The sequence below is a fragment of the Mya arenaria genome, chromosome 15, assembly GCF_026914265.1.
Source record: "Mya arenaria isolate MELC-2E11 chromosome 15, ASM2691426v1".
In the NCBI taxonomy this organism is placed as follows: Eukaryota; Metazoa; Mollusca; class Bivalvia; order Myida; family Myidae; genus Mya; species Mya arenaria.
In genome coordinates this window covers 24,395,257-24,422,442 of record NC_069136.1, presented here as the reverse complement: position 1 = coordinate 24,422,442, position 27,186 = coordinate 24,395,257, and the positions used below count along the sequence as shown (strand labels likewise).

General features: G+C 34.1%; 1 protein-coding gene across 6 annotated transcripts in view; it reads right to left on the bottom strand.

Annotated features, from left to right (window-relative positions):
* LOC128219689 (RNA-binding protein FXR1-like) overlaps nt 1-26,918 on the bottom strand; it is a 43,123-nt gene extending 16,205 nt beyond the window's left edge. For 3 of the 6 annotated variants that reach the window (XM_052927604.1, XM_052927605.1, XM_052927606.1), the window contains exons 1-8: nt 26,778-26,917; nt 23,921-23,973; nt 23,137-23,233; nt 13,422-13,576; nt 10,361-10,426; nt 9,225-9,318; nt 7,373-7,489; nt 2,836-2,853 (exon numbers count right to left, since the gene is read on the bottom strand). In XM_052927604.1, coding sequence (XP_052783564.1) covers nt 2,836-2,853; nt 7,373-7,489; nt 9,225-9,318; nt 10,361-10,426; nt 13,422-13,576; nt 23,137-23,233; nt 23,921-23,973; nt 26,778-26,828 — 651 coding nt within the window. In that variant the 5' untranslated portion in view covers nt 26,829-26,917. Of the gene's footprint in view, nt 1-2,835; nt 2,854-7,372; nt 7,490-9,224; nt 9,319-10,360; nt 10,427-13,421; nt 13,577-23,136; nt 23,234-23,920; nt 23,974-26,777 lie in introns of all 6 variants that reach the window. The other 3 variants (XM_052927607.1, XM_052927609.1, XM_052927608.1) reach the window with 2 other exon arrangements.
* Nucleotides 26,919-27,186: the final 268 nt, after the last annotated feature.

Genomic DNA, 27,186 nt, shown 5'->3' with positions numbered 1-27,186 from the left:
AAATTTGACCAATTGATATGATGTTGACATTACTGTTTAAAATCAACAAACTTAAGCAAATATGTTAACACATAAAATTAAATACAGCGGTGCGCTTTAAGCAGAAAAACATGCAAAGTGCCTACAAGGTTTGTCAAAAGCTTAAGGGTACGCAAGAATATTCTAGGTGAAACCAAAATGTAACGTAATAGCTCACAATGAGCATTTTTTGTTCAGGTGAGCTGAAAAAAGATTGCAATCGAGAGAACGCCAATGCTGGTCTGTTGCGGGGTGGGTTGTGGGTTTTAGCCAGATTTTAAACGACAGAAAGCTGTAGAAAAAGGGCAGGGTGCTACTCCACAACAAAGCAGGAATTGTGCTTTATTGAAGCAATAATAGATTTCACCTGCTAAATGTGTCAAGTTAGTATGAATTTATAATAATATTTAAAGCTTTTATCAAAACAATACATTTTTTTTCATTATTTTAAGCATTTAATTCTGTGAAGGCAGGAGGGTCCACAAGCTTATCCCCATAAGGGCATAAGGGTGCTACCAAAAAGGACAGGGTGCAGCACCCTTTCAAAACTCTTGAGCTAAATCAGAAGGTGGGTTGCGGGTTGTTTCTGGCCAAAATAGAGGCATAACACAACAATATTAAAGCAAGAGTTACTGGATTTGCTATTCATGTGCATATAGTCACCTGTTACATGTGTAACATGCTTCATTTGGATATTATCTTTAAAGCTGCACTCTTAACAGATTGAACGTTTTGAAAACTTTTTTATTTTTTGTTTTTGAACAAGCCAATTTTTGTGAATATCCAAGGAAACCATTTATATAAGACTGCCGACAAAAAATTAGATCGCAGATTTTTAATTAATTTTTCAAAAATTTATGTTTTGTGCATTTTTCTTAAACCATTAGTAACGGTTTAAGCCATTAAACATTAATTTTTGAACGGAAATATGAATATCTATGATCTGATTTTTTGTCAGAAATCTTATATAATTGCATGGTTTACAGATACCTAAGCAAAAAATTGCCCTTTCCAAGACAAAAAATAAATAAGTTGTAAAAATGGTTAATCTATGAGAGAGCAGCTTTAAAGGCTATTAAACTTATGTTTTGACCAAGGTTTGAGATTTTGCACATCAAGGAAGACAAAGCTGACACTTAGACATCGATATCAAGGCTATCACAATACCTCAACTTATTCTTCTACAAACAGAGGAACATAAAAACTGAAAAGGCATGGCCATATCTTATCAATGTGCTAGTACATCAATATGAAGGGTATAAATATTGAAAAAATGAATTTATCATACTTCTTTTGTTGAGTTTCTAGTTTGTTAAAAAGTTTTAAAATTAATCATTATGTTGTATATCCCTCTAGTTTTCATTGTATTATTGCTAAATTCATGTTCAACTTTTTAAGAGCATAATTGGATATGAAAAGAATGCTATGTTAAAAGGAATATCATTCAAAATAGGGTGATAAATCATTTGCATTGTGAGGAAGTGAGATTTCAAAAGCATGTTTTGACTGGAAGCAACTGATATGACGTTTAAACCTATCTATGTGATAATCACAATAATAGTATATTTTCATTTTATGAAATCAAGATTAAGTATATATAGGACATATCTGGCATAATGAAATATGCTTAATGTTAAGTTATTAGGCTGAAGATATTTTGCGAAGTTGGGAAGAGTTTACCATGTGACTGGTGAAACTCTCCATTGGTTTAACAATTGTGAATATTTATATCAGGGTGGTTTGGCTTCATGTCACTTCGGAAAAAAACAAAAACAGCTTGAACTGGCAATAAAGCAACACAAACTAGTAAAGCAGAAAACAAGAGCACCACTAGTAAATGCCCATGCTTGTCTGTTTTCTTCATAAAGTAAAGGGGTATTATCCCAGAAAAGTAATAGGACATGCATACCGTATGTCTATAGTTTTACGTTAATATCTTTAATGAATTTCAAGTTATTGCCAAACGGTGAGGGACCCGCTTTATTAAGGGGTTAGAGTGGTCTAGTAGCTCAGGTGTTGGCCTTAAAGGTTGTTAGTTAGAGCCCCACCTGGGCTCATTCTCAAGTCCACTCAAAAAGGCCATTATAAGTAATGGTTTCTGCCCAGGAATTAGACTTGAGAGTGATTCATATAAGCGTTCAGCTGTCTTTACAATCCAGCAAAAATAAATCAGTATAAATCAAGTTATTGTCAACATTAAAGATTTTCATGCCATCGCCAAACAACTCCAAGACTATGACAATCAGACAAGTTTATATAAATTATTAATTTAAAATATGGAAACAGCCTGAAGCATAGCAAAAGAATGCTGGTCCAAATTTCTCAAAACATCTGAAGTCTCTTATAACAGGATCAAGCGGAGCTCACTTATTTTTTGTTCGGTATAAATTGTATTAATTGTATAATTTTATTTTTTTTAAAGAGTTTGAGGTTTGTAAAGAAATAATACTTGTGATCAATCAGAAAAAAACTTCTTTTTGTTTAATAAAATCATATTTAAGTAAGTAATTTTGCTAAATGAAATATGATTAAGAATTTTTGAGAAATTGGGGCCTGGTGAGAGTGCCGCGAACGATCGTCTATTTTTTTCTAACAAGGGTCATTACTCAATTATTTAAGCTAGAGTTATGGGCTTTGTTATTCCTTGTCAATTTTTGTTTAGATATTAGGTTAGGCTTAATTTTGTTTGCAAATGATGAAGGCAATAATGACGCCAGAGTAATGACAATACCACGACTTCTTGATTCGAAAAAGCCGACAAGCTTATAAGCACTGGGATATATAAAACTGAACAAAAACTAAAAACTGTGTACTGACCGCATGCATATTTAACTCCTAGAAAAAAGACCATTAAAAAAACTTTGTCAATAATTCATTGTGTTGTCAAATTTCATCAATAATCAGGCCTAAAAAATGTGTTGTTTCTGGTTACAGTTGTTAGTTGTTAGGTGTTTTTTTCTTGTTTATTTGCATGGCAAGCAATATTATTGCATTCAACTATTTCTTCCCATTTCAGATCAAATTGACATTCAGATTTGGGCTACAAACTGAACTAGAAATGTGTCCATAGGACACGGATGCCCCCACTTCGATTTTTTGTCACAGAAAATAAGCCATAATGATTATTCAGGATAATCTGAGGGCCCTAACTCCTAAATGATTAAAGCGATTTCCATGGCTATCGAACTTGATCAAGATATTATGGTCACAAACATGTGTTAAAAGTTTGGTGAGGATTGGACAAACAGTTTTCAAGAATTAGATCGGAAACAATCTTCGGGACGTATTTTTCAAGTCTTTTTTGCAAATAAAGGGCCGTAACTCCTAAATGACAAAAGCGATTTCCATGGCTATCGAACTTGATCAAGATATTATGGTCACAATCATGTATGTAAAGTTTGGTGAGGATTGGACACATACTTTTCAAGAATTAGATTGGAAACATATATTTTTGAAGTATTTTTGGCAAAAAAGGGCCGTAACTCCTAAATGACTAAAGCGATTTCCATGACTATCGAACTTGATCAAGATATTATGGTCACAAACATGTGTTTAAAGTTTGGTGAGGATTGGACAAACGGTTTTCAAGAATTAGATCGGAAACAATCTTCGGGAATTTTTGGCAAAAAAGGGCCGTAACTCCTAAATGACTAAAGCGATTTCCATGACTATCGAACTTGATCAAGATATTATGGTCACAAACATGTGTTTAAAGTTTGGTGAGGATTGGACAACGGTTTTCAAGAATTAGATCGGAAACAATCTTCGGGACGTACGTACGTACGTACGGACAAGGGCAACCCTATATGCCGCCACTTTGTGGGGGCATAAAAATACACAACACTATTGGTAGGAGGTGAAAAAAACATGGTCTGATTTTTATAACCAGAAACAAACCTATTTTTTAAGCCTTACAGTAAAATTTTGTTAACAAGTAACTTTCTTTTTCTGTAAAATGATGTTAAAAAATCTATTCGAATAAAGCATATATTTGAGAGTGTTCTAATTATATGAGGTGCTTTCAACCAGATTATTGAAAAAATGAAAATCCAACAACTTGTCCTTTTTTTGAAAAACCACAAAATTCCATGCCCAATATAAATGATTTTAGAGTACGCATAGAACAGTGGTGGTGGTGTTAGTAGTTTATACTCCGGGTCCCGGCGTGAGCACATTGAAGGGTCCCAGAGTGACAGTTCAACCACCGCACACCTATCCTGGGCGGTGAACCAGTACTAGGTGCCTCCACTTCTGCAAGGAACTGACAACTTCTGTACATGCCAGAGGCAGTGGTACAGTGCGAATGGTCGTAGAAAGGATTTCATAACCAATCACAACAGAAGTGACCTGGTCCGCCCGGGAATCGAACCCGGGTTGTCCGATTAACAGTTCAACGCTCTACCGACTGAGCTGCATAGAACAGTTGGTGACCAATATGATTTTTACAGAGACATTATAATCTCTAGATTATTTCTTGTTTCATTTCTAAATTTTTGTGTATGCCAAAACATTGTTCTGGTCCAATGAAAGATTGTAGAGAGGTTGAAAACACTATTTGTACATGTCAGCATATTCATAAAGCAAATTAAATCATTCCCTAACTTACGTTGATTTCGTAAAGTGACAATCATATTTTAAATCAATACATACACATGTAAAACAAACATAAATTTTAAGTGATAAACGTTTAACTACTTACTAAATAATGCATTTATGGAAAATATTATTTACTGAAATACAAGATTATAATGACTGGTGGGTCCGAAAAGATTTACAGTGATCATCTATGGTCACATACCGTAGAAATACCGTCTTATGTGCACCTTTCTTTCAAATTAAACACCTTCATAAGAACCATTGTTTTCGATTTTTATTCATCCTTTCCGGTATATGAAAACAATTGTACTAAGTATGGTACATCTTATATAGGAGTAAGAGTGCATTTTTAAAGCTTTCAAAAAAAAATGTGTATTTTAAGATAAAAGTATGTATTTTCAATAAAAATCAGTAAGAATAAAGTATTTCAGAAATTGTGAAGTTTTGACACCAATGAAATACTTAATTAGGAAAGTGACCTAAGTTAGAAAATAACTAACTTGCTTGATGTATAACAGCCCAGGGCTCTACATTTTATTGAATCCACTCGTCCAGTTGGGAAAGTATATAGAAACAATCACTTCTCATGACCTTCTTCAACTTTTTTCATTTCAGATATTAAGTTTAAATGATACCCAACAACATTAAGCATCTGCTAAAGTAGATGAAAATCAGAAAGAAAAAAGGTCCAGCAAAATTTGCAGACGACAGACAACAGTTTTCTACATAAATAAACTGCAAGTGTTATTCGTCAATGTTGTATAATGACGACGTTATTTTTCTTAAATTGATTATAACAAACTTGAAAATATGTAATATCTCCCATTTATTTCATTGGTATAACATTTACCATGCAAAATGAAATCGTTACAGCTCTTTCTTTGAAGTACACCTGCTTCCCAACTTCCAGTAAACAATGCTGAATCATGTGATATTGTGATATTGCATAAAACAGTGGGTTTTTGTTATTCTTATTTTTAATTTCAAGGGCTAACAGGTGCTTTCAAGATCTCTATTATTTGAAATCGTCTTTTCCCATCCAGCTCTCAGCTTTTGAATTTACTTGTCCTGACCAAATATTCCGTTGTCAGGGACAGTTGAACTACTGTTAATTAAAGTCAATCCTGCATGTAGGTGTGAACCACATTTTGTGTGATATGTTATTTAGGTTTGCAGTGCTCCAGCCAGGTTTTGAAAAGGGCAGGGTGCTAAGCCAGAAACGGTACTTTTTACGCAATAAGCCTTTATGGGGCACTTGCAAGGGTCAATGTTCAAGTCTTATTGTGTATGTGTTTTAACTACTTTCAATACTTTTAGTTTGTTAAGAATACCTGAGTTGTCATCTTAACTTAAGTGTCAAAATAATGTATATTTATAATTTTTATACCTATTTCTGATAATTGACTTGACAATATACAGGCAGCTCTGAAAAGCTTTAGGGAACAGGGGGCATAGTGAAAAGGCAGCAGAGAGCCAGAAAAAGGCAGCTGGGCACTCCATCCTGCTATTTAGACCTCACCGGAGCACTGTGATATGTGAAGTTTGAACAAATTTTGAGCTAAATGGCGATATCCAGGACAATCTTAAAATTTGAGAACTACAGTATACAGGTTTGAGTAGGCTTTACTTGTGCAAGGTGAACTGTAATGACATTTACAAGATAAAAAGGAACATGTTTTAATTGAGGGTTTGTCAGTCTACCAATACACAAACATAGGGCTTATGTGAGGGTCAGTTAACCTCCCTTTACACAATGAAAAGTTTCATGTGAATGTTGGTCAAGAAAACCATCTGAGATGTAAGGGTTTTATACGAGTCGGTCAAGCTTTCAATACAGGATGTATGTTTGATGTAATGGTCAGTCAACCTCCCTTTACACGAGGAAAGGATTTATATCAAGGTCAGTCAAGCTAACCCGTTCACGAGGTAAGGGTTTTAAGTGAGGCTCAGTAAACCTACCCATACACTACTTTTGGAATGAGAGATTTTGAAAACACTTTTTTATGCCGACTGCAACTTTAACATGACTTGTTAGCTAGATGTACAAATAGTGGTTTGCTACCTCTCTATTTACCATGGGAAGACACCCTGTGCCTATACTTGGGCATGCACAACTATATGTACGGTAATTTACGGTATTAAATACAAAATGCTGACATGCATGCAGTACATAATTCTTACAATACTATTATATAATTGTATCATATTTATGGTAAAAAAACTACTGCAATCGGCCCTAACAAAGCAAAAATAAACTAGACCAGGCAAGAAGCAAAAAAACAACCCTTTAAAACATTGCCTATATGTATACTTTAGATAATTAAGAAATATCAAAATAGCCTGCACTAAAGTAAATATATATAAAAATTTATTGACAACATTTCAATTTCCAATATTAAAGAACTATAGAGCAAACCTCTCTTCTAATAACTAGTGTTTTTCTTCTGGTAAAAAAGGGCCATAACCGTGTAATTATTTCAGCCAGAATTATAAATTTTGCTTCACATTGTCTTTTGCAGCCAATGTACCAAGTTTCATAGGAATATCTTAAAAGATTTTGAGTTGTGGCCAAAGTAAACAATGCCATTGCGGAGGCTAATGAACTAATTAAAAAACCCAGATGAGCTTAGGAATTGAATTAAATATATGACAAACACAAAGTTAAATATATGACAAACTCAAAAAAAGAAATTTATCACACTCGGGATAAAAACAATATATATAAAAAAATATTTTAAAAAATCTCCAACATCTTTACCTGTAATTTTTTCACTGCTTCCTCCGTACGTTGCCGTAGCAGACTTTTCTGTCGCAGGTTTCGTACATGCATTTCTGCCATCATGGTTGCACGTTTAATCACAGCTTGGTTTGTAGACTGAAACAGTCATATCAATGTTCTAGGGGCCATTTCAAAAAAGATCTTAGTCAAGTTTGGACATAAATTGAAATTATCTTACTGTCATAGTTTCATGAATGTGACATTGTAGATTGTTTTATTTTCTTGAGGGTTTTTTTTCTCAGCATTTTTCTAGAATCAGGGCATGGAGGTAAAGCTAAGCAAAACATTCCATTAACTATTACTTTTAGATGATTTAAAAATGGCATGGTGAATTTTAAACCTCAAAAATTTCACAAATACTCACAAACAAGGAGCCCGTGAAATAAAACCGAGACAACTGACTCAAGGCCTTTGATTGAGACACTCCAATGCTTGTAATAATGTTTTCTAATTTTCATGTCTGATAATGGCTTTTAATTTTAGACCTTATGATGTTAAGGAGAAGAAAAGCGTTAATTAACAGAATTACGATGCATTTTTAGGTTGCCATATAAAATCTAAATTTTCATCCCAATATTTGACAAAATATGGAAACAAGCTATACTTTTAAGTTCACTATAACAAGTGTTAAACTAGACTAACTTTGTACGTACCAATACAAAAAGTGTTGACTGCCCCGGATGGAACATTTCATATGTCCCACCCATATGCAAGTATAACTAGACTGACTTATAATATGTACATACCACTAAAACAAGTGTTGGCTTCTCCATGTGAAACAATAAATGACCATCACACATGCAACTTAAAAATAAGCTGACTTTTATGTGTACATACCAATACAACAAGTGTTGCCCCTATACATGCCCCACCCACCTGCATCTTAAACTAGACTGACTTATTTTTACATACCAGTACAACAAGAGTTGCCCCTATACATGCCCCACCCACCTGCATCTTAAACTAGACTGACTTATTTTTACATACCAGTACAACAAGTGTTGCCCTTATACATGCCCCACCCACCTGCATCTTAAACTAGACTGACTTATTTTTACATACCAGTACAACAAGGGTTGCCCCTATACATGCCCCACCCACCTGCATCTTAAACTAGACTGACTTATTTTTACATACCAATACAACAAGGGTTGCCCCTATACATGCCCCACCCACCTGCATCTTAAACTAGACTGACTTATTTTTACATACCAGTACAACAAGTGTTGCCCCTATACATGCCCCACCCACCTGCATCTTAAACTAGACTGACTTATTTTTACATACCAGTACAACAAGTGTTGCCCCTATACATGCCCCACCCACCTGCATCTTAAACTAGACTGACTTATTTTTACATACCAGTACAACAAGGGTTGCCCCTATACATGCCCCACCCACCTGCATCTTAAACTAGACTGACTTATTTTTACATACCAATACAACAAGTGTTGCCCCATAATACATGCCCCACCCACCTGCAGCTTAAACTAGACTGACTTATTTTTACATACCAATACAACAAGTGTTGCCCCATAATACATGCCCCACCCACCTGCATCTTAAACTAGACTGACTTATTTTTACATACCAATACAACAAGTGTTGCCCCTATACATGCCCCACCCATCTGCATCTTAAACTAGACTGACTTATTTTTACATACCAATACAACAAGTGTTGGCCCTATACATGCCCCACCCACCTGCATCTTAAACTAGACTGACTTATTTTTACATACCAATAGAGCGAGTGTTGCCTCCTCTTGATGGAACACTATACATGCCCCACCCACCTGCATCTTAAACTAGACTGACTTATTTTTACATACCAATACAACAAGTGTTGCCTCCTCTGGATGGAACACTATACATGCCCCACCCACATGCTTCTTAAACTCCTGGTGGGAACTCTCGTCATGACAGCTGTGAAAGAAAGAAATTGAACATCACATTTCTTTTACTTTATAAGAGGATACCAGAATATCATTAACAATGGCTGTTGCGAAATAACTGGAGGAGAGTTATGATGTTTAATGACTTTATTTATATATGACATACTGTGAAATCATTTATATTCGTTGGCATGAAATTTCGTGGTTTGTCGAAATTTTACATTTTCGTGGGTACTTGAATTCGTGGTTTTCCATTTCTGCAAAAAAAAATCCTAAACTGCGATCGTCCTAAATCGTTCACGCGCTGAGCACATGATTTCCCTCTTCTACGTCATACGCTTTATGACTCGCAATAGTGGTACAACATGCCAATTAGTGCATATATATATATATCAATTATCGTTTTCATTGGAAATTAAGGTCATTAAAGAAGATGCACCCTAATCAGCGAAGCCATTGAATACCAATTAAGAATTTTGTAAACTGTGAAAACTGTGAAAACACCTAAGAGGTGCGTATATTTGAGTAAACAATCAATTTAATTGATTAAATATTTCTTTAAAGAAATAATGAATTGATTTAGTTTGTTATTTGTTAAAGGCAAATATAATATACTACCAAAACAATAATAGTAAGATATACAGTGAGTTCGGTATTTACGCTATATACTGCACCTCTGTAAAGAATATACTATGTGCGTATATTACATAGTATACATAACAAGGCAATTGAAAAGGTGAATAAAAGGACTATATTTCGTGGGATCTTAAATTCGTGGATCACCCCACCCACGAAAACCACGAACATTAATGTCCCACGAACATTAATGATTTCACAGTATGCAATAATGGGAGCAATTCAAAATTAAAACTCATAAATTAATTAGGATTTTAGGTATTTTCATGGCCAAAAGTGTAACAATGATTAAACAGTGATCCAAACGCAAGCGTAGGGCATTTTTTTTTAAACAAGTTTAACCGATCAAGTGTTTATTTTGTCTAAAGTTTTATTTAGCCAACATTTAAATTGCACCACCACCACCACCAACACCACCACCACTGCTGCTGACTTACATTTCCAAGAGATCTTGAGGGATTTCTATCACATGTTGGTAGAAGGTGTCTTTAGTGATATGACATCTGAAACACACAAGCACAAGGTCTCATAAGTTCTAACATGTTCACAAGAGATGAAAGAGAGAGTGGGCTAGTGGTAAAGGTATCTGCTTCTCACCAAAGAGATCGTGTGTTAAAGCCCTACCTGGGGTATGTACTCTTGGTCTCTTAAATTGAACACCAGTAATTTGTACCCACAAAACAGACCAAAGAGTTATTCATATCAGCTTTAAAATATCTCCAAAAAAAAGCTAAAATGAATAAGTGCAAACTAATAAATATTACCCTACAAATCTATTTTATTACTTCGAAGCAGTTGTAATGCACTATGGCAGTGAATAGATAGGAGAAATATGTTCATTATTTATTTATTTCTTTGATAAAATAGCTTGCACACAGAAATATCACCGTTAATATCAGCATTAAACATCAAATTAATTACCACATGTAAGATTACATTTCGAATAACAAATGCAATAACTGTATTGTTTGTTATTCCTCCTACAACATTCTGATCAAATTAGTATCATTAACAAATACCCAGATAAGAGAGGCCTGAAGTTTCTTATGATAAGTCACTATTTTGACAAAGCATTAACAGTCATTGAAATTAGACTTTTGGATGAACAAATTCGAATTATTATACTTTTGCTTGGCATCAAATTTTTCAACAAGCCCTGCTATATAAAATTCAGAATTTGAGCAAACCCGAAACATATTTTACCAGTGCAGGGCTAGTGGGCTTGTGTTAATTTCAACCACAGCATTAAGCCTTGGAGATTCCTGCCTAAATCTGCCTTACCACTTCTACTTTGGAGGGACCGATTGTTCAGAACAAGGTTAAAGTTAACAACCTGATTTACGACATTGTTAACATTTTATTTTGACATATTTTATTATGTTAAAATAAAGCAAGTACACTTCAAACAGTTGCCTAAAATCTTGTTAGGAATGCTGGCTGTCATAAGGGTATCTGTGAAACCATTATAGCAATATCTATATGAAAATTAACAAAGATGATGTTAAGAATGCTGTTAACTTTAAGAAAGTTCTGAACCATCAGCCTTTATTGTTTGTCAATTTTGCCACCACAAAAAAATTAGTTGTTTGGCGTTTCCCTTCCAACATATTAATATGTAGGAATGCAGGGGTGTAGAAATTAATTTAAGTAGCAGGGAATATCCCAAAAGTAGGCGGCGGGATCTGGGTGTCCTCCCCCAGTTTGGGTCAAGGGAGCAACGCCCCTTGTGAGATGAGATGGGTCTTCTGGTGCATGTTTTTTTTGTAACAGGGAACCTTAACATAAATGAACTTGAATTTGTGGAAACTGAATCTGAGTACTACCTCCGAATGTAAACATAAAAACATGACAAAAAATAAGATTTTATTTTTGTTGATGAGGGGGAAATAGCCGGGTGAAGATGCTAAAGTAACCGGTTTATTTTACCGGCTTCCGGCCCATTTCTACACCCCTGGGAAGGTAGGTATTTTTCTTGTTATTGCTTTTAAAGTACCTAATCCCTAAATTATCGGAGAGTGATCAGAGGCGAAATACAAATTGGTGGCAACTATTTTTTGTGAGTCCATCCAGCCGAACAAACTTAAAATTAATTGTGGACTCTGTGCCTTTTTTTGCCCAATTTGGGGCTGAAATTGTGGCCATTTCCAATGGTGAAACAATTATATTTTTCCCAAATGAGAAAACAAAATTCCCAATTTAATGTTGTCCTTGTTTTTGTTTGTTGTTGTTTGGGGGGGGGAGGATTAAATTGTACAGAACAGTTTATTCTTAAAAATACAAACTTTATTTTATCATTTCTAGTGTTTTAGAGCATTCTTGTTCATTTTAGGCAAAACACATTTTTGCCAATCAGAAAAAAATCCAAAAGAGGTGGGAAGAGACACTTGGATTTGCTGAAAAATGTTGATGCCAAGCAAACATTTAAACAAGTGGGCTTGTTCATCAAATCTCCTAACTTCAATGACTGTAGAACCTATTTTTACAAAGAGGTTGGCATACCACAGCCATACCGTTGCAACTGATATTGTTTGTAAATTAGATCAGCATCTTTGCACTGCAGAAATTGGCAAAGAAACAGGAAGCTGTCATCAGTAGTTAAATATCAAGTGCAGTACAATTCATACAAATGATATTCCAGGAAATCACAATATGTTCAAGATTTTCACTTAACGTCAATTAAACAAAATTACATAATGAGTAGTTTTAATCATTCCATTGTATAAAACTGGTTAATTCTTTGGTTGGGTTTAAGTTTTTAAATGTTTACTGATTGGTCAATGCTTATCCAATAATAACTGCTGACCAATGAAATTGCTCTACAAACTTATCAAAATATACACTGGGGATTTAAGTTATCAAGATTTATAAAATTGTCCAAAGAAGTTGATAACTCGAAGATAGCATTATTACAATTAATTCACTTTCAAATCAATTATATAATTAAATTATTTCATATCATTTGAAAGATAATTCCTCGCTGACCTATTTTTATCTAAAATAAAAAAAAAAAAATGACAAAAAATACACAAAAGACAAAGTTATTGGAGTTTGTGTTTTAAATCTTTATTAGAACTGAAAACAGACCTGATACATTTTACAATCTATCAAGGCCAAAAAAGATTGTATGTAATATTAAATTTTGCTAGTTTTGTTTTCCATATATTTCTTCTCTACAGCAACCCTTCCAAATTGTATTAGGAAAAATAGGGGGTCAAAACATTATTATACATAGGTTAGAACAAGTTAAAAGGCTTGTGCATAATTATACTTTAAGTAGGTTACAACTGCCCAATATGTCAAGTTTGTATAAATTAATAATTAAATTTCAGCTTTAATCAAAATATTATTTTTTTATTATCTTAAGAATTTAATTCTATGAAGGCAGGAGGGTGCTGGTCTCCATGAGGGCAGAATTAAGGGTGCTACCAAAAAGGGACAGGGTGCAGCATCCTTCTATAACTCTTAAGCCAAAATCCTACTTATTTTGTTTGTACTCACAGTGTATTCACAGGCCTAAGCCTCTCCAGAGGGACGATATCGGAGTAGGTTTTGTCCCAGCCGACGTATTCGACAACAGCAAACTCCCCGCGGAACATCTTGATGCGGGCATTCCACCACCCCATAGCCTCATCATCTTGCGTCTTCGCAAACACCTGCAAAACAAATAATTGATTATAATAAAAATATCAGCTATCAAAATGAAACAATTAGAGCTTTCACAGGAACTTGATTAATGCCAACAATTATGCCTTGTTAGACAGATGGCCATTTATATATATTTGATCGAGAGTTGTTTTCGATATCTCTTTGTTTCCAGACCTATTATATAAACAGAATTTCATGTTGCTTTAGTCCTCAAATGAATGCTGTTTTTGAAATAGCATACCTCATAAACATAAATATTAGTAAACTGAATTCATCAGAATTAACAATTCTACTGAATTCATCAATATATATAAATATATATATATTATAAAGTGTAAAAAAAATCGGTCCGAAATTTTCTATTTTTTTTGTAATTTCGGTCCAAAACGATTAAGTCAATAAAAGATGTAGAAATTGTAATACACAAACATTCATGGGTCATTCACACATTCAAACCTACATCCAATAGGTCATAAAAGTGTCTTGGTTACCATGAGACCGATGCAACCAGCTGCTTTTTCCGCTACGCTGATCACTCTATAGCCTATCTGTTAATTAGCAGACGCTTGCAATCAGTCCAATCACGTGTTTTGGTATAAGCAGAAGACAAAATTAAACAAACCATGTGTTAATTATCTGCTTGCAGCTTTCCTGATTAAGTGTTAAAATCGGTCCATATTTTCACATGGCAATATGCTATGTCGTCGTCGATCATTACATGATATCCGTTTGATTACAAAACAGTTATATTTAAATTGTTATAAAGAACCATTGCTGGTTAAAAACGGCTTTAAAGATAAATGCATGTCATTGTTAATCCGTGAGAGCATTAAAATACCAAATTAATTAACGTAATAATATATAGAATATCAACAGCGATACGTTTGATTAACTACATAGTCTGACAGCTGAGTCCGCCGCTTACGTCATATTTATTCGCAGTAATGAAAAAATCGTTGTCGATATCACACTTTAAGCTTGCTGCCCCGATTATAAATCTAGATATATACTACTATTCAAGATTATCAGTTGAATGTTGACCCACTAAAGAAGCATTAAGCAAATAAATCATAATACTGTTTCACTTTTTGTTGTCTGACCGCCTCCCGACAGCCACAGTTAATTACGATCGCAGTCTTTCTTGTTAGAAACACTGCAGAACTCGATGAGAATCTCAATTGAATTAATCTTGTATCAATGACTATCCCAATCGGCTATGCTGACTCTAGAGTCCTCTTACGAATTGCCACATCGCAAAAAATATTGACAGAAAACATGTCGCGAAAATGTATGACATTTATATAAAATCGTACTATTGAACTGGTCTTCCTTGTTGTTGTTTTTTTTTGGGGGTGGGGTGGGGGGTGGGGGGAGAGGGGTCGTCGCCGGGTCCGGAACGATTGACGTTCTAAAGTTTTAGAAGCCCTGTTATATGCATAACGCATGATAAACAACTTATTTTGATAATTTTGACTAAGTCAAGGCCCATAACTCTCTTGTTTCTGGCCACACCACAAGCAGATTACCCCACGTGCACAGCTTAACATGCTGATAACCATTCTTGTAAACTTTCATGGTTGTAGCTAAAATACCTTTGGAGGTAGAGAAGACTCAATGCAACTTTTATGCACAACACATATCTGTGATGTATAATTCTTTGCGATTTTTTTTAAGGGAGCCTCATGCACATTCGACTAAGAGTTGATCAGACAATTTTTCTCACCGTATCTTTGAAGTGTAACAGAATGTATGACTCGTAAAGCTAGAAAGTACTGTGGTTGACGACAATGACAAAATCTCTGTAAGGCTACACTGACCATTCGTGTCATGTTATACACAATCCCAGACCAGACGGACAAAACCAACACTGCATGACTGCCTGTGTGCATTTAGCAAACAGTTTAGTACACAGATGTGAAACATTTGTTCTTAAAATAACAATGCTATTTGCTTAAGTGAGTTAGTCGAAAGGTTTGTATTGCGGCATGATTAGAGAAATGTAATCAAACAGCTATTTACCTGACATAGTCTTATAACAGCACAATTTGCTAATAGAAAGGATAAATATTATGTAATGGAACATCAAGGAATTTTTCATTTGCTTGCAGTTATTTAGAGGGAAATCTCTATTGTAAAAAGTTGGTAAAAACAGTACAATACTTAGAATTAGACTTAAGGGCAGTTTCAATAAGTTTGATCAAATTTAGCCATAACTGACAAGCTTTAAAGGGACTGTACACCAGAATGGCACCAAAAAAAGTTTTTTTCTGTAACGAATCTCAGGACAATTATTTAATAGAATGTGTTACGCTTTGATATCATAATTGTAAAAAAAGTACCAAAATGTAAAAAAAACAAGAGGCCCAAAAGGGCCTATGCTCTTCTGGCTGGGTTTGTGTGGTCACTGTTTTTGAAAAGAACCAACCTCTTATGGATATCTGAATAATGTACAAGTTTTATCAAGATACACTCAAAACTGAAGACTGTATCATGTTCGCAAGCATTTTTTATACTATCAAGGCCCATAATCTAATCATTTCAAGGCCCATAATCAAGGCATGCATGGGCAGATCTAGCTGGTTTTCGAAAGGAACCAAGCTCTAATGGATATCTAGATACTGTACAAGTTTAATCGAGATACAATCAAAACTGAAGGCTGTATCATGTTAACAAGGAATTGTTTACAGGCGCACTGACTTTTTAATACTATCAAGGCCAATAATCTAGGCATGCATGGGCAGATCTGGCTGGTTTTCGAAAGGAACCGAGCTCTAATGTATAATTATGCAGATACTGTACAAGTTTCATCAAGATATAATCAAAACTGAAGACTGTATCGTGTTTACAAGGAATTGTTTACAGACTCACTGATTTTTTATACAATCAAGGCCCATAATCTAAGCATGCATGAGCGGATCTGGCTGGTTTTCGAAAAGGAACCAAGCTCTAATGGATATGTAGATACTGTACAAGTTTCTTTGAGATACAATCAAAACTGAAGGCTGTATCGTGTTAACAAGGAATTGTTTACAGATGCACAGACGCACATACTACGTACACTTTACCATCGCATAAGCTCTTCTGGCCTTTTATGTCAGAGACTGGGTTCGAACCCATGTCGCCAAAATTGCAGTCCAGAGTCGTATCCACTGAGCTACGACGGTTTACTATAATCGGGTGACATAATTAGGCTATACACCTAACTCGGTAATATCACCTGATAACACCGACTAGCCAATCACGCATAAGGAATTAATTCTACTAGGTAGACATACCCAGTAATCTTTTTTAATGGATAAATATGAAATAACTGCTAAACTTAAATAAATTTTAAACTATGTGGTAGTTCAGTTAGTAAGTTTCAATGCATTGTACACATTAATACCAAGTTTATGACAGTTATAGACAATTTTCTTTTTTTCTTGCAAATTGATCATATGGTGCACAGTTGCTTTAAGGGGCACAATTTAGGCTGATGCAAGGTTGTTTTGGTCATTAAAATCAAGTGAGCTAAACAAGATAATGCATTAAAATTGAATTTGAAAAAAAAAATGCATAGATCTATTAAGTGAAACACATTTAAAAAAAATCTTATTATCATGCGAAACGCTTACTATGTGTAAGACGGTATATTATAAGACTACAATCTCTTGGGTATGGAATTTCCACCACTTTCATTTTTGAAGCACACAGAAAGTGCTAAATTCTTCAAACATCTGAAATCATTCAAGGTGTGTTCATTATATAGGCATTAATAGCCACTGAGCTTTGATTCATAACAGAGATATATAGCATTGAAATATTTGATAACCCCAAGTTTCACAGTATCATTTGCAAAGATCATTTATATCTGTGGCATATTCCTGCTGGAACTATCCATGTTTCCAAACTGTATGATTATATGCATACAACTTGGTTCAAGCCAAACCAAAATCACAGACTTTGCCAAAAAAATACACCCCCAGAAATAAACATTTTCCAGCCAAGGTATAAAACCAAAAATATGTTTCCAGTTATAAAGATAAAACCTATTTTCATTTGATTTCTCTGAGCCTGTCCATATCTTTATGATGCAGGGGTGGCACTAAATTTGACATACAAGGAATTGCTCCACTTTACTTGCTCATGTTTTTGGACCAAATAATATTTTTTCTTGTAATGCATCTGAAAACACTCATTTTATCACTATTTTACTGTATGATATCGAAATTGCAAAAAAAAAAATACAGTTATATGAAATTAAGAATAGTATTTTGGTTTGAGTGGGATTTGAGCCCATGCTAGTCTAGGAAAAAATTAATCACACCTAAATTTCAACGACAGCAGGACATAAACAAAAGTGGTCGATATTTTAACCTCTTAACAATACATTGATATTATCACATGATAATGTCAAACAACCAATAATGCAACAATAAGCTGTAATTAATTGATTATAAGCCTTGTTAACGCTAATGAAAATTGCTGTCTTCTAAGACTATATTTCAGTAAATACATGTATCAATATTTGCTGAAGGGTTCCAGATTTTGGTATCTTACATGTAATAATTTGCCACACTGAATTTCATCATATAAAAAAAGTAAATTTTACAAAAACATGAGATGGTACCTTTAAGACTTTAAGCAGGTAAGGGAATTTATTTATTCCCCCTCCCCAACAACCACCACTGCCCTGAGTGTTTCTTCATCATACATTACTAAATGCATTTTGGTTCTCAAAACTGCTGAATGAAAGCCAGGACTTAGTTCCATAAATTGGCAAAACAAAAATGCTTATTTACAGATAACCTGTCAGCAGACTCAAAATATCCACATTATAAGCTCTTAGAAAGTGCCAATAGTATTAACACTTTCATCGGCTGGATTTTTCTTTAAGCTTGGGATCCTTGGACTCCTATGGTTGACAAAGTGGGGAGTTTCTCCTTTTTTCATGTAGTCCGAGTTCATAGGATGATACATAACTGAAATTGATTTTAGGGGTCCCAGTTGGAAATGGGAGTCCCAGCTTGGAGTCCTTGGACTGTCATGGTTGACAAACTGGGTGGGTTCTCTGCTTTTTTCACGGTGTCCAAGTTCATAGGATAATACATAATTGAAATGGATGTTAGGGGTCCAAGGTTGCACTGCAAGTTGGAAATGCAGGTCCCAGCTTGTGATCCTGCGACTCTCCTGGTGACATACCGGGGTCTCTGCTTATTTCATGGTGTCCAAGTTCATAGAATAGCACTTAATTAAAAAAAACACTTAATTAAAAAAAAGGATTCTTGGTTACACTTCTAGTTGGAAATGGGGGTCCCAAGTGAGAAATTTTTGTCAGAGAAATCCCTAAATGGCTAGTTAGTAATCTTAACTGCAGTTTATTTTGCAAGAATTCTGCACTTCCGCACTTAGAAGATAAAGAATAACAAGACAAGACAGGTTGCCAAAAAGTTAGCAAAAATTTACTCATATTGCTCTGCAAATACCTGTCTGTTGTAATTCACTCTGTATTTAATGACATGTTGTGGGTATTTCTATCCAGACAAGACATCAGAGAAGGTAAAATGAGGATTGTTAGTTCATGTATAACATCAGTGAAACAATATTTGTATGTAGTATGTGGCTATATTATAGTCTATCAATCTACTTCCTTGATTTATTGTAAAAACAAGATGCCAATTTCATGAAGATCAACAGAAACTATTCCATTTGTGTGAGAAAAAAACGAACAATTTATAAATACATCAGCTTTTCCAAAAAGATAAGACCCAATTAACCTGATTTTTGAAAAATGATACACTTAAACATCTAAGATTTCATTTTTTGAAAGTCCCATCAAAGTCTTAATCTAGAACAGGGGAAAATATTTCCCTAAATTTGACCTTAGTTTTTGACCTGAGGTGACCAATATTCACAAAATTTAATGTTCATGACAACTTGTAGAAAAGTATTCTGACAAAGTTTCATAACATTAATGGATAAAAAATATTGAATTTATGACATGGATTAAAAACTCCCAAGATTTGACCTAGTGACCTAATTTTTGACCTCAGGTGACCTATATTCACAAATGTTCAATAAGTCTTCTCATCATGTTTCATAAGAATTGGATAAAAAATATTGAATTTATGATAGGGAACAAAAACTTTTAACGCATAATTGTTAACAAAGGCCTGCCCATCCGCCCATCTGCCATCCCCTTCAATACTGCCTGTCCGCCCATGTTTCACCATTCTATAACCATTAATTGTTCATAGAAAAATCCCGCTAAAAACACATAATGCCAAAAATCAGGTCAGTGGGTCCAAGTTACAGAAAAAAATCTTTTTTGTATCGTGCATAGCAATGAAATTTTGAGAAAGAAATTGAAAATCTCACACTTTAATGCATTAATGCTGCAATATTTTAAGCATTTATTGCACAATATTTTCAGTATATTTTTGCTTCATTTTTATAACAGGCAGCATGTGGCAGAAATATTGTTGAGTTATCGGCAGAGGAACAAAAATAAATTACAGGTAATACTTATCTTTACTTCATGAATTCCTGAAGATACCAAAGTCCTGCTAAATCATTAAATGTTCCAATATTCATGCAATTTCTGCTGACTGTTTGAAAATAAGTGCAATACTGCTAACTGTTTAATGTCTTCCTGAAAAAATACTAACATGACATTATCAACCACATCTGATAATTTCCAGAGATAACAACTAAGAAAAGGTTTCAAAAGATTGCAAGGAAGAACTATCATTAAAGGATAAGATGGGGTTTTTTTGCAGATGTTTTCCTACTGTAAAAAAAATTGTTACAATCATAAAAGATGGGTCATTTCGAACGGCAACAAATACTATTTTCAATAAAGATTGGTTGTTTCAGATTTGCAAATAAATGCTACAAATGTATAATCTCTTTAGAACTATCCTCCCTTATATCCAGTTAGCACAGGGGTAAACGCACTCGCTTCTCTCCAAGTCGACCCGGGTTCGATTACTGGCCTCGGCGCAATTAAGTTTGGATAGTGGTCATTGAACCACACAAGTGGGTTTTCATCAGGTACTTTGGTTTCTGCCACAACACAAGACCACACTTTCACGTTACATCATGCCAACGAGAGTGACTTTGTATATGTTTTCATAATTTTCTACACAATCGCTATAAAATATATAATGTTTAAACTAAACATATCATGGCAGTCCAGTTTAACAGCTTCAGATTCTAATTCAATTATATCATTAAAGACGTTTCTTATGGAACAGATTTTTTTTAATGAATTATCAATCAAAATTTAAATTCCAGTTTAATGTGTTTTTAAACTCTAATATTTTAAATTTTTCTTACTAAAATATCAAAAGTTTTCAGTTTTGCAAATTTAAGATCATATTATAAGAATAAATTTAGCCAACAAATATTATGCTCATTAAAGTGCCTCGAAAAAGATTTAATTACTTTGCTCTCTATTTGCCTCTAAGTAGTTTTAAAACAAGAGAGAACAAATATTTCAAAAGTATTTAAGAATCTTATTGTCAGCCTGCACCTCACTTAAACAATTACACAGCAATTTTTATTGATTCACTGTAATGCAAAAAAAATTAAACACAGCAAAGGTTAAACATTAAATATACTTTAAATATAATGAATATTGTATATAAGTGTGCACAGCACAGTATGGGGAAATATTAAAAGATAGGTTGAAAGTCTAAGTCACATTATCTTGGGCTTATCAGCATATTCATTGCCAATATCTGAGAAACCAGCTTGGAAAGATTGTATCAGCCAGGTTGTCGGGAATGTTCAGCCTTGAATGATTCAATGATTCAGTTGCCAGCTATCATATGTTCGTGTTTTCCATTGAATTCTCAAGGTAAACAGTTTCAAGATCACTGCTACGTTTGTTTGGCCTGAAACATTTGAGGGTGTGTTTTTTTTCTTGAGAATTAAATTCAAAGAAATAGATTTAATCGATTCCATTTTGTTATTTCAATATTTGTTCATACTTATTCCTAAAAAAACTGGCAACATTTTGTTATTTCAATATTTGTTCATACTTATTCCTAAAAAAACTGGCAACATTTTGTTATTTCAATATTTGTTCATACTTATTCCTAAAAAAACTGGCAACATTTTGTTATTTCAATATTTGTTCATACTTATTCCTAAAAAAACTGGCAACATTTTGTTATTTCAATATTTGTTCATACTTATTCCTAAAAAAACTTTGGTTCGAGTTACCTGACCATATCTAGGAAATAGGTGCTGACTCTATCATTTTTATAATCAGTTTTGTAAAAATAAATATTCTTTTATTATTTATTTTTTAGTATGTGCTTTATAGGTAGTTTAAGACCTTTAAAGCTCTATATAGAATATAACTTGAACACTATTATCAAATGATGACAATTACATTCTTATATAAAGCCTAATAAATTAAATAATTAAAAAAAAAAATGAAAAGGATGTTACCCTAACCAAACCTTTTTTGTTTTGGACCTAATTTATTTCAGCTGGATTTTGAAGAAAGCTATAATTTGATATGAGTCACTCTTGAGTCCATTTCCTGGGTAGAAGCCACTTATGATGTCCTTTTTGAAAAGCTAAGAAAATGTTCACCTTCTGGGACTTATACCCACAAATTTTGCAGTAAAAGGCAAACACCTATTCCACCAAACCACTCTCATTCCAATTTCAATTTAAAGTGCCAGTTCATATCCTTAATGAAATAAATAAATGCACATCATAATGGCATCAATTTATGCAGCATTCAAGGAGGTAAAAATTATATTATAAATCGTATTTTTTCTGACTTACTAAGCAATGAAATTACCATGTTTTAATCAATATAATTCAAAATCATTTGAAAGAATTATTTTGCAGTCCAAACAATCTTATTAAGCCCATTTATATATACACATATTACCAAACATTCAATACAGTGTATGCGCTAAGAAGCCCATATTGTTACACTATTGCTAACATCCAAACAAAATGTACGCCTATATAAAATTGCATTGTCTGAAAAATAGGTCTCGTAAAATCCAATTAAACAAAAATAATCCAATTAAACAAAAACAAGTTTGGTGTGGCCTAGATTAAATTTTTCTGGCCTAACATACCTTGATACTGTACACTCAATGCTGGTGGAATTTCAAAAATGTTTCCCCATGCATACTGGCTCTAGCATTGTGATACAGGCTTTTAGAAATGTTTAAAAAAGTAATTTTGCATACAAAAAACACGTTTATTTTCACACATGCTTAAGTGGTCACGCAAGAGCTGGCTTGGCCAGGCATTAGTTAAATGGCATTTATATTATAGCAGAAATTGTTACATTTTCATAAGATATGTACAGTATAGTCTGTATTAAACAGGCACCTAAGGGATCCAGCCACAATGGCTGCTTAGGACAGGTGTCCCCTAAATAAAGGGTCCGGCAACCATAACCTTTGACCAACTGACTCCAAAATTAATTTTGGTCATCTACTGACCACAACCTAAGGTTTCTCCAAGCTGTTTTAGTGCCATGGCATAAGGGTGCATTAAGTTTGATTGTTAATGATAGATATAAATTACCAGTTTAATACCAAATATTTACCTCAACTTGCTCACTCTCTTTGTATTCAGGTTTGTCGACGAGTTTGGGCGGAGCTGGACGCACCTCAGTCATCGTCACCCGTCTTGATGGCTGCCAACTGCAATAAGAGATGACATTAATTCATATTTTATATAACTATTCACTCTTCTAGTTTCTAATCAATGAGAAAGTTATCCAACTTTTTTTTTAAGAAAATCAATTTGAGTTTTAATATGTATTTTTAAGCTTTATTAAAAAATCATTTTTGAGTTCTTATATATATGGTGCGATTTAAATGAAGTAAGTGAATACTCAATAGATCTCTTTCATTTTCTTGACTTGACTTTGTCATTAAAAGGCTATTAGACATAGTTATAATGACTTCACAAAATAGTTGTCATTATTGATTTTGTCTTTCATTAAAACCTTTCAATAATTTAAAGCTGCACTTGAACAGATTGGCTGTTTGACAATTTTTATTTTTTTGTTCTGGAATGAGTCTTTTTGTGAAAATGTGTGGAAACCACTAAGAAAAGACTGCTGACAAAAGTTCACAGCTTTTTATATTTATGTTCGAAAATTGATGTTTTATGGCTAAAATGTACTAATGCTTAAGGAAAAACAAAATGTTCTGCAGTTTTCCAATATAGATCTGTTCCATTTTGAGTTACATTACAGAACTGAATGGAAGGCATTGATGCCAAAATAAGCTGATTTGTAATTTCAAAACAGTCAATCTGTGAGAGTGCAGCTTTCACTGTCATCATCAAGATAAATGACAAAACAAATAAACAATAACACTCACTCATTCTCAAAAGACACAGTGACCTCGTCATCATGGATGTTTTTGATATATCCCTGAAAAAGAATAATATTTCTATTACTTAAATCAACATGTAAGATGATGTCATTGTTATTACACACTGATTTTAGTTCAAACCAAACTTAGCTATTCAAAATGTTATTATTTGACACCAACATTATCTGCTTAATCTATATTAGTGCATGGACTCAATATCTGCTTCTAAATTATGAGTAACAGAATTATGTATTGCACTAGGGTAACAATATGCTTTTTTCTCCCACCTCAGATAAGTAGATCCAATAATTTAACCATGCTAGATATTCTTATCTTGCCCACGGGCGAAGATAAAATGCCCGTATGGAACTCCTTTTACCACATTGTAATTACCTCCCTTCTTGAAGACTGTCGTCAGTAGCATCAAGGAAATCTTGTCTTATGGTAATATTTAGAACGCTAATTAATTATTTCTCGCTTCAAATGTCACCATAAAACAGTTTTCAGGCATCATTCAAGAAATAATGCTTCATTCTCCTTAGAACTATTTAAAAAGACCGATTTGACTAATAACATTAACTGGATCACTGCGCGTATATCCATGACAACCACGTGCTATCGCATATCCATACGCAATTATTTTCACTAAGCAAAAACGAGTTCCAGCAAAAAATACATTTTTACTTAATTTTGTTTAACTGAGGTGGGAGAAAAAGCATCTACCATAACCGCTCGTATAAGATAGGTTCATCCCGACCCTCGCGCAGGGTGTTTTGTGGAAACTCGGTAAACCTCGTTTCCGCAAAACACCCTACGCTCGGGTCGGAATGAACCTATCTTACACTCTCGGCCATGGAAGATACTTCTAATCTAGGCATCTCAAAGGTCAGGCCTTCTGAACCATTCCAAATGGCATAATTGTTTAAAATCGTGTAGAATTCTCAGTGTAAAATATTAATCCCCAATTTAATGATTTCAGCAAAAAAGCCCTGTTATATATATATATAAATATAAGAAACAAACAGTCTGAAAATTGGTCTGCACAGTTCTAATATAAATAACCTCACTGATGCTGTGTATTTTGTACAGAATAGGTAAAGAATCCTGGTTCTCAAAATAATGTTATGCCCACCTACCTTCCTATTTTTTTACTCACTTGAAAAAGAAGTGTACAAGTCCCTAAGGCAAAGATGAGAAAAAAGGGTATATGAAACCTTCTTTGTTAATATGAAAATATCCAAGTTTGAAACCCAAAGCAAAAGTGTTATTCAAAAACTGTTAAATGTGAGTTTATGAGAACCACGAGACTTTGGAAGAAGGGAATCACAGAAAACTTAAAAGCATTTATAAGATTGGTATGTGAATCATCCAATGATACTGCCAATCTTTCGTACTGGTTGAGAAGCAGTTTCCGACAAATCACTTTTTCGCGTACTTTCTTTTGATCTTCATAAAGAAGGTATTGCAATTCAATTATATGGTTACTAGGTTTTTAGGCGTAAGTTTTTAGGTTTAATTTTTGGTAAATGCTGAAAAATTAAATAATAGTTCTCGTATTATAGTCTTCTATTTAGTATATTGAATAAAAGGATAAAAAACACACAATAGGCACCTAAAATCTGCCGCGTATTTGATTTGTCGGGAACTGCTTCTCGTCAACAGCTAATCAGAACAGTGTAAGTACCCTCTTGGCGCCCCCATTAGATACACTTTATTCGACATCACACATGTGAAAAATATATCGACAATAGCAGCTTGAGCTGTAGTAATTTAAAATGTGAACAATTTTAGTAGGATTTTTAACACGTATGAATATATCAATAAACACTTGTAAAAACTGTTGGAAACTGCTTCTCAACCAGTACAGCAATGGCGAAAGTCTGGAAATAAGGCTTTTTATCTGGACGGCAAGTTCCACAAATATGTCTCACAACCTGGGCCATTTCATCTTTCAATCCGGGATGTTTCCTTTTCAACTAAGGACTATTTGATCTAACAATACAAGAATCTATGCTGTATTGTCTGAGCTGTCCCGGGTGGTGGGTAGGATAGAACATAATGTAACATTTGCTGTAGGTGAAAGTGTGTTCGCAGTACTTTGATGTACTTGATCATATGCAAATTGGCATATCCAGGCCTCTGTTTGGACGGAGAATATACTGTACTATATAAAGACCAGTTAACCCCGTCAGGGTCGAGCATGCTTTTCTCTGAAGGGATCTGTGGCCTTGTTTGGTGGCTTAGCACGTAACAATAATCCATTAATGCCATTTTTTAAACACTTATTTGACTGGATTTTATATCAAACTAACCCCTTTCAGTTGTCTGCCATATTATAGACTAGAAAAAATGATGTTATAGCCTCATCTGCTTAGTTTTAGTTAAATTTCTCCATAAATAATTAATATGTTTGTATGTACAAAGGTCATAAAAATAAATCAACCACCCACCAATTCATAGCAATAGCTGGAAATCAAAGCCAGTTCAATGTTGTCATGTTACTGTTTAATGTAACTGGTAATAAGACAATATATCATTCTAGAAAGTTTTCACAAGTTTAAAAATGAAAGTTGATCCTTTTTGGAAAATTCTACTTTCGTTTTTACAAGGAAAACAACACAAACTCAATATATCCTGTATCCATTATGTCTGATATGACTATATTTTAGCAAGTAAAACAAGAAACTCTCTAAAACTAAAAGCTGCGTTGTCTAAATTCACAAGAGATGGGTAGCACACAAAAACATGTCAAAGCACATTGTTGATTTAACCGTTGTCTAAGAGATGACTCACAATAGTTCGTAAATAACTTACATCCACTGTAACCCCCGTCACCTCGAGTATAAAAAGTGAAAATACATACCTTATAATAAGCACCATTAGCTCCGCGAATTTCTACCACAAGTTCTTCCATTTTCAGACAAAAGTGCGTTCTGGGAAAACCGGGTCATTAGACCGTACTTTCCGTCTTATTGAAGCGTCAGAGCCGGGTACCTCATAAAGTTGACTGGTTTTGTTTGGTTCGTACACAAAATAATTCAACCCAACGCGTTCCGCTCTGAAGTTAAGTCCGAATCTAGATATGGCTTCAGTTTGGCTTTGCTCCGTCGCAGATTCCCCCATGTGATTGCTATTGCCGATAGGGGGATTATAAGAAAGATAAATATAATACTCCGCCATACTGTACAGGCGCAACGAACTCAAGTACTTCACACTGATATTGCCGACAATGTAGAAGGCATCCTGTTTAGAGCCACTTTCAGATCCTACTT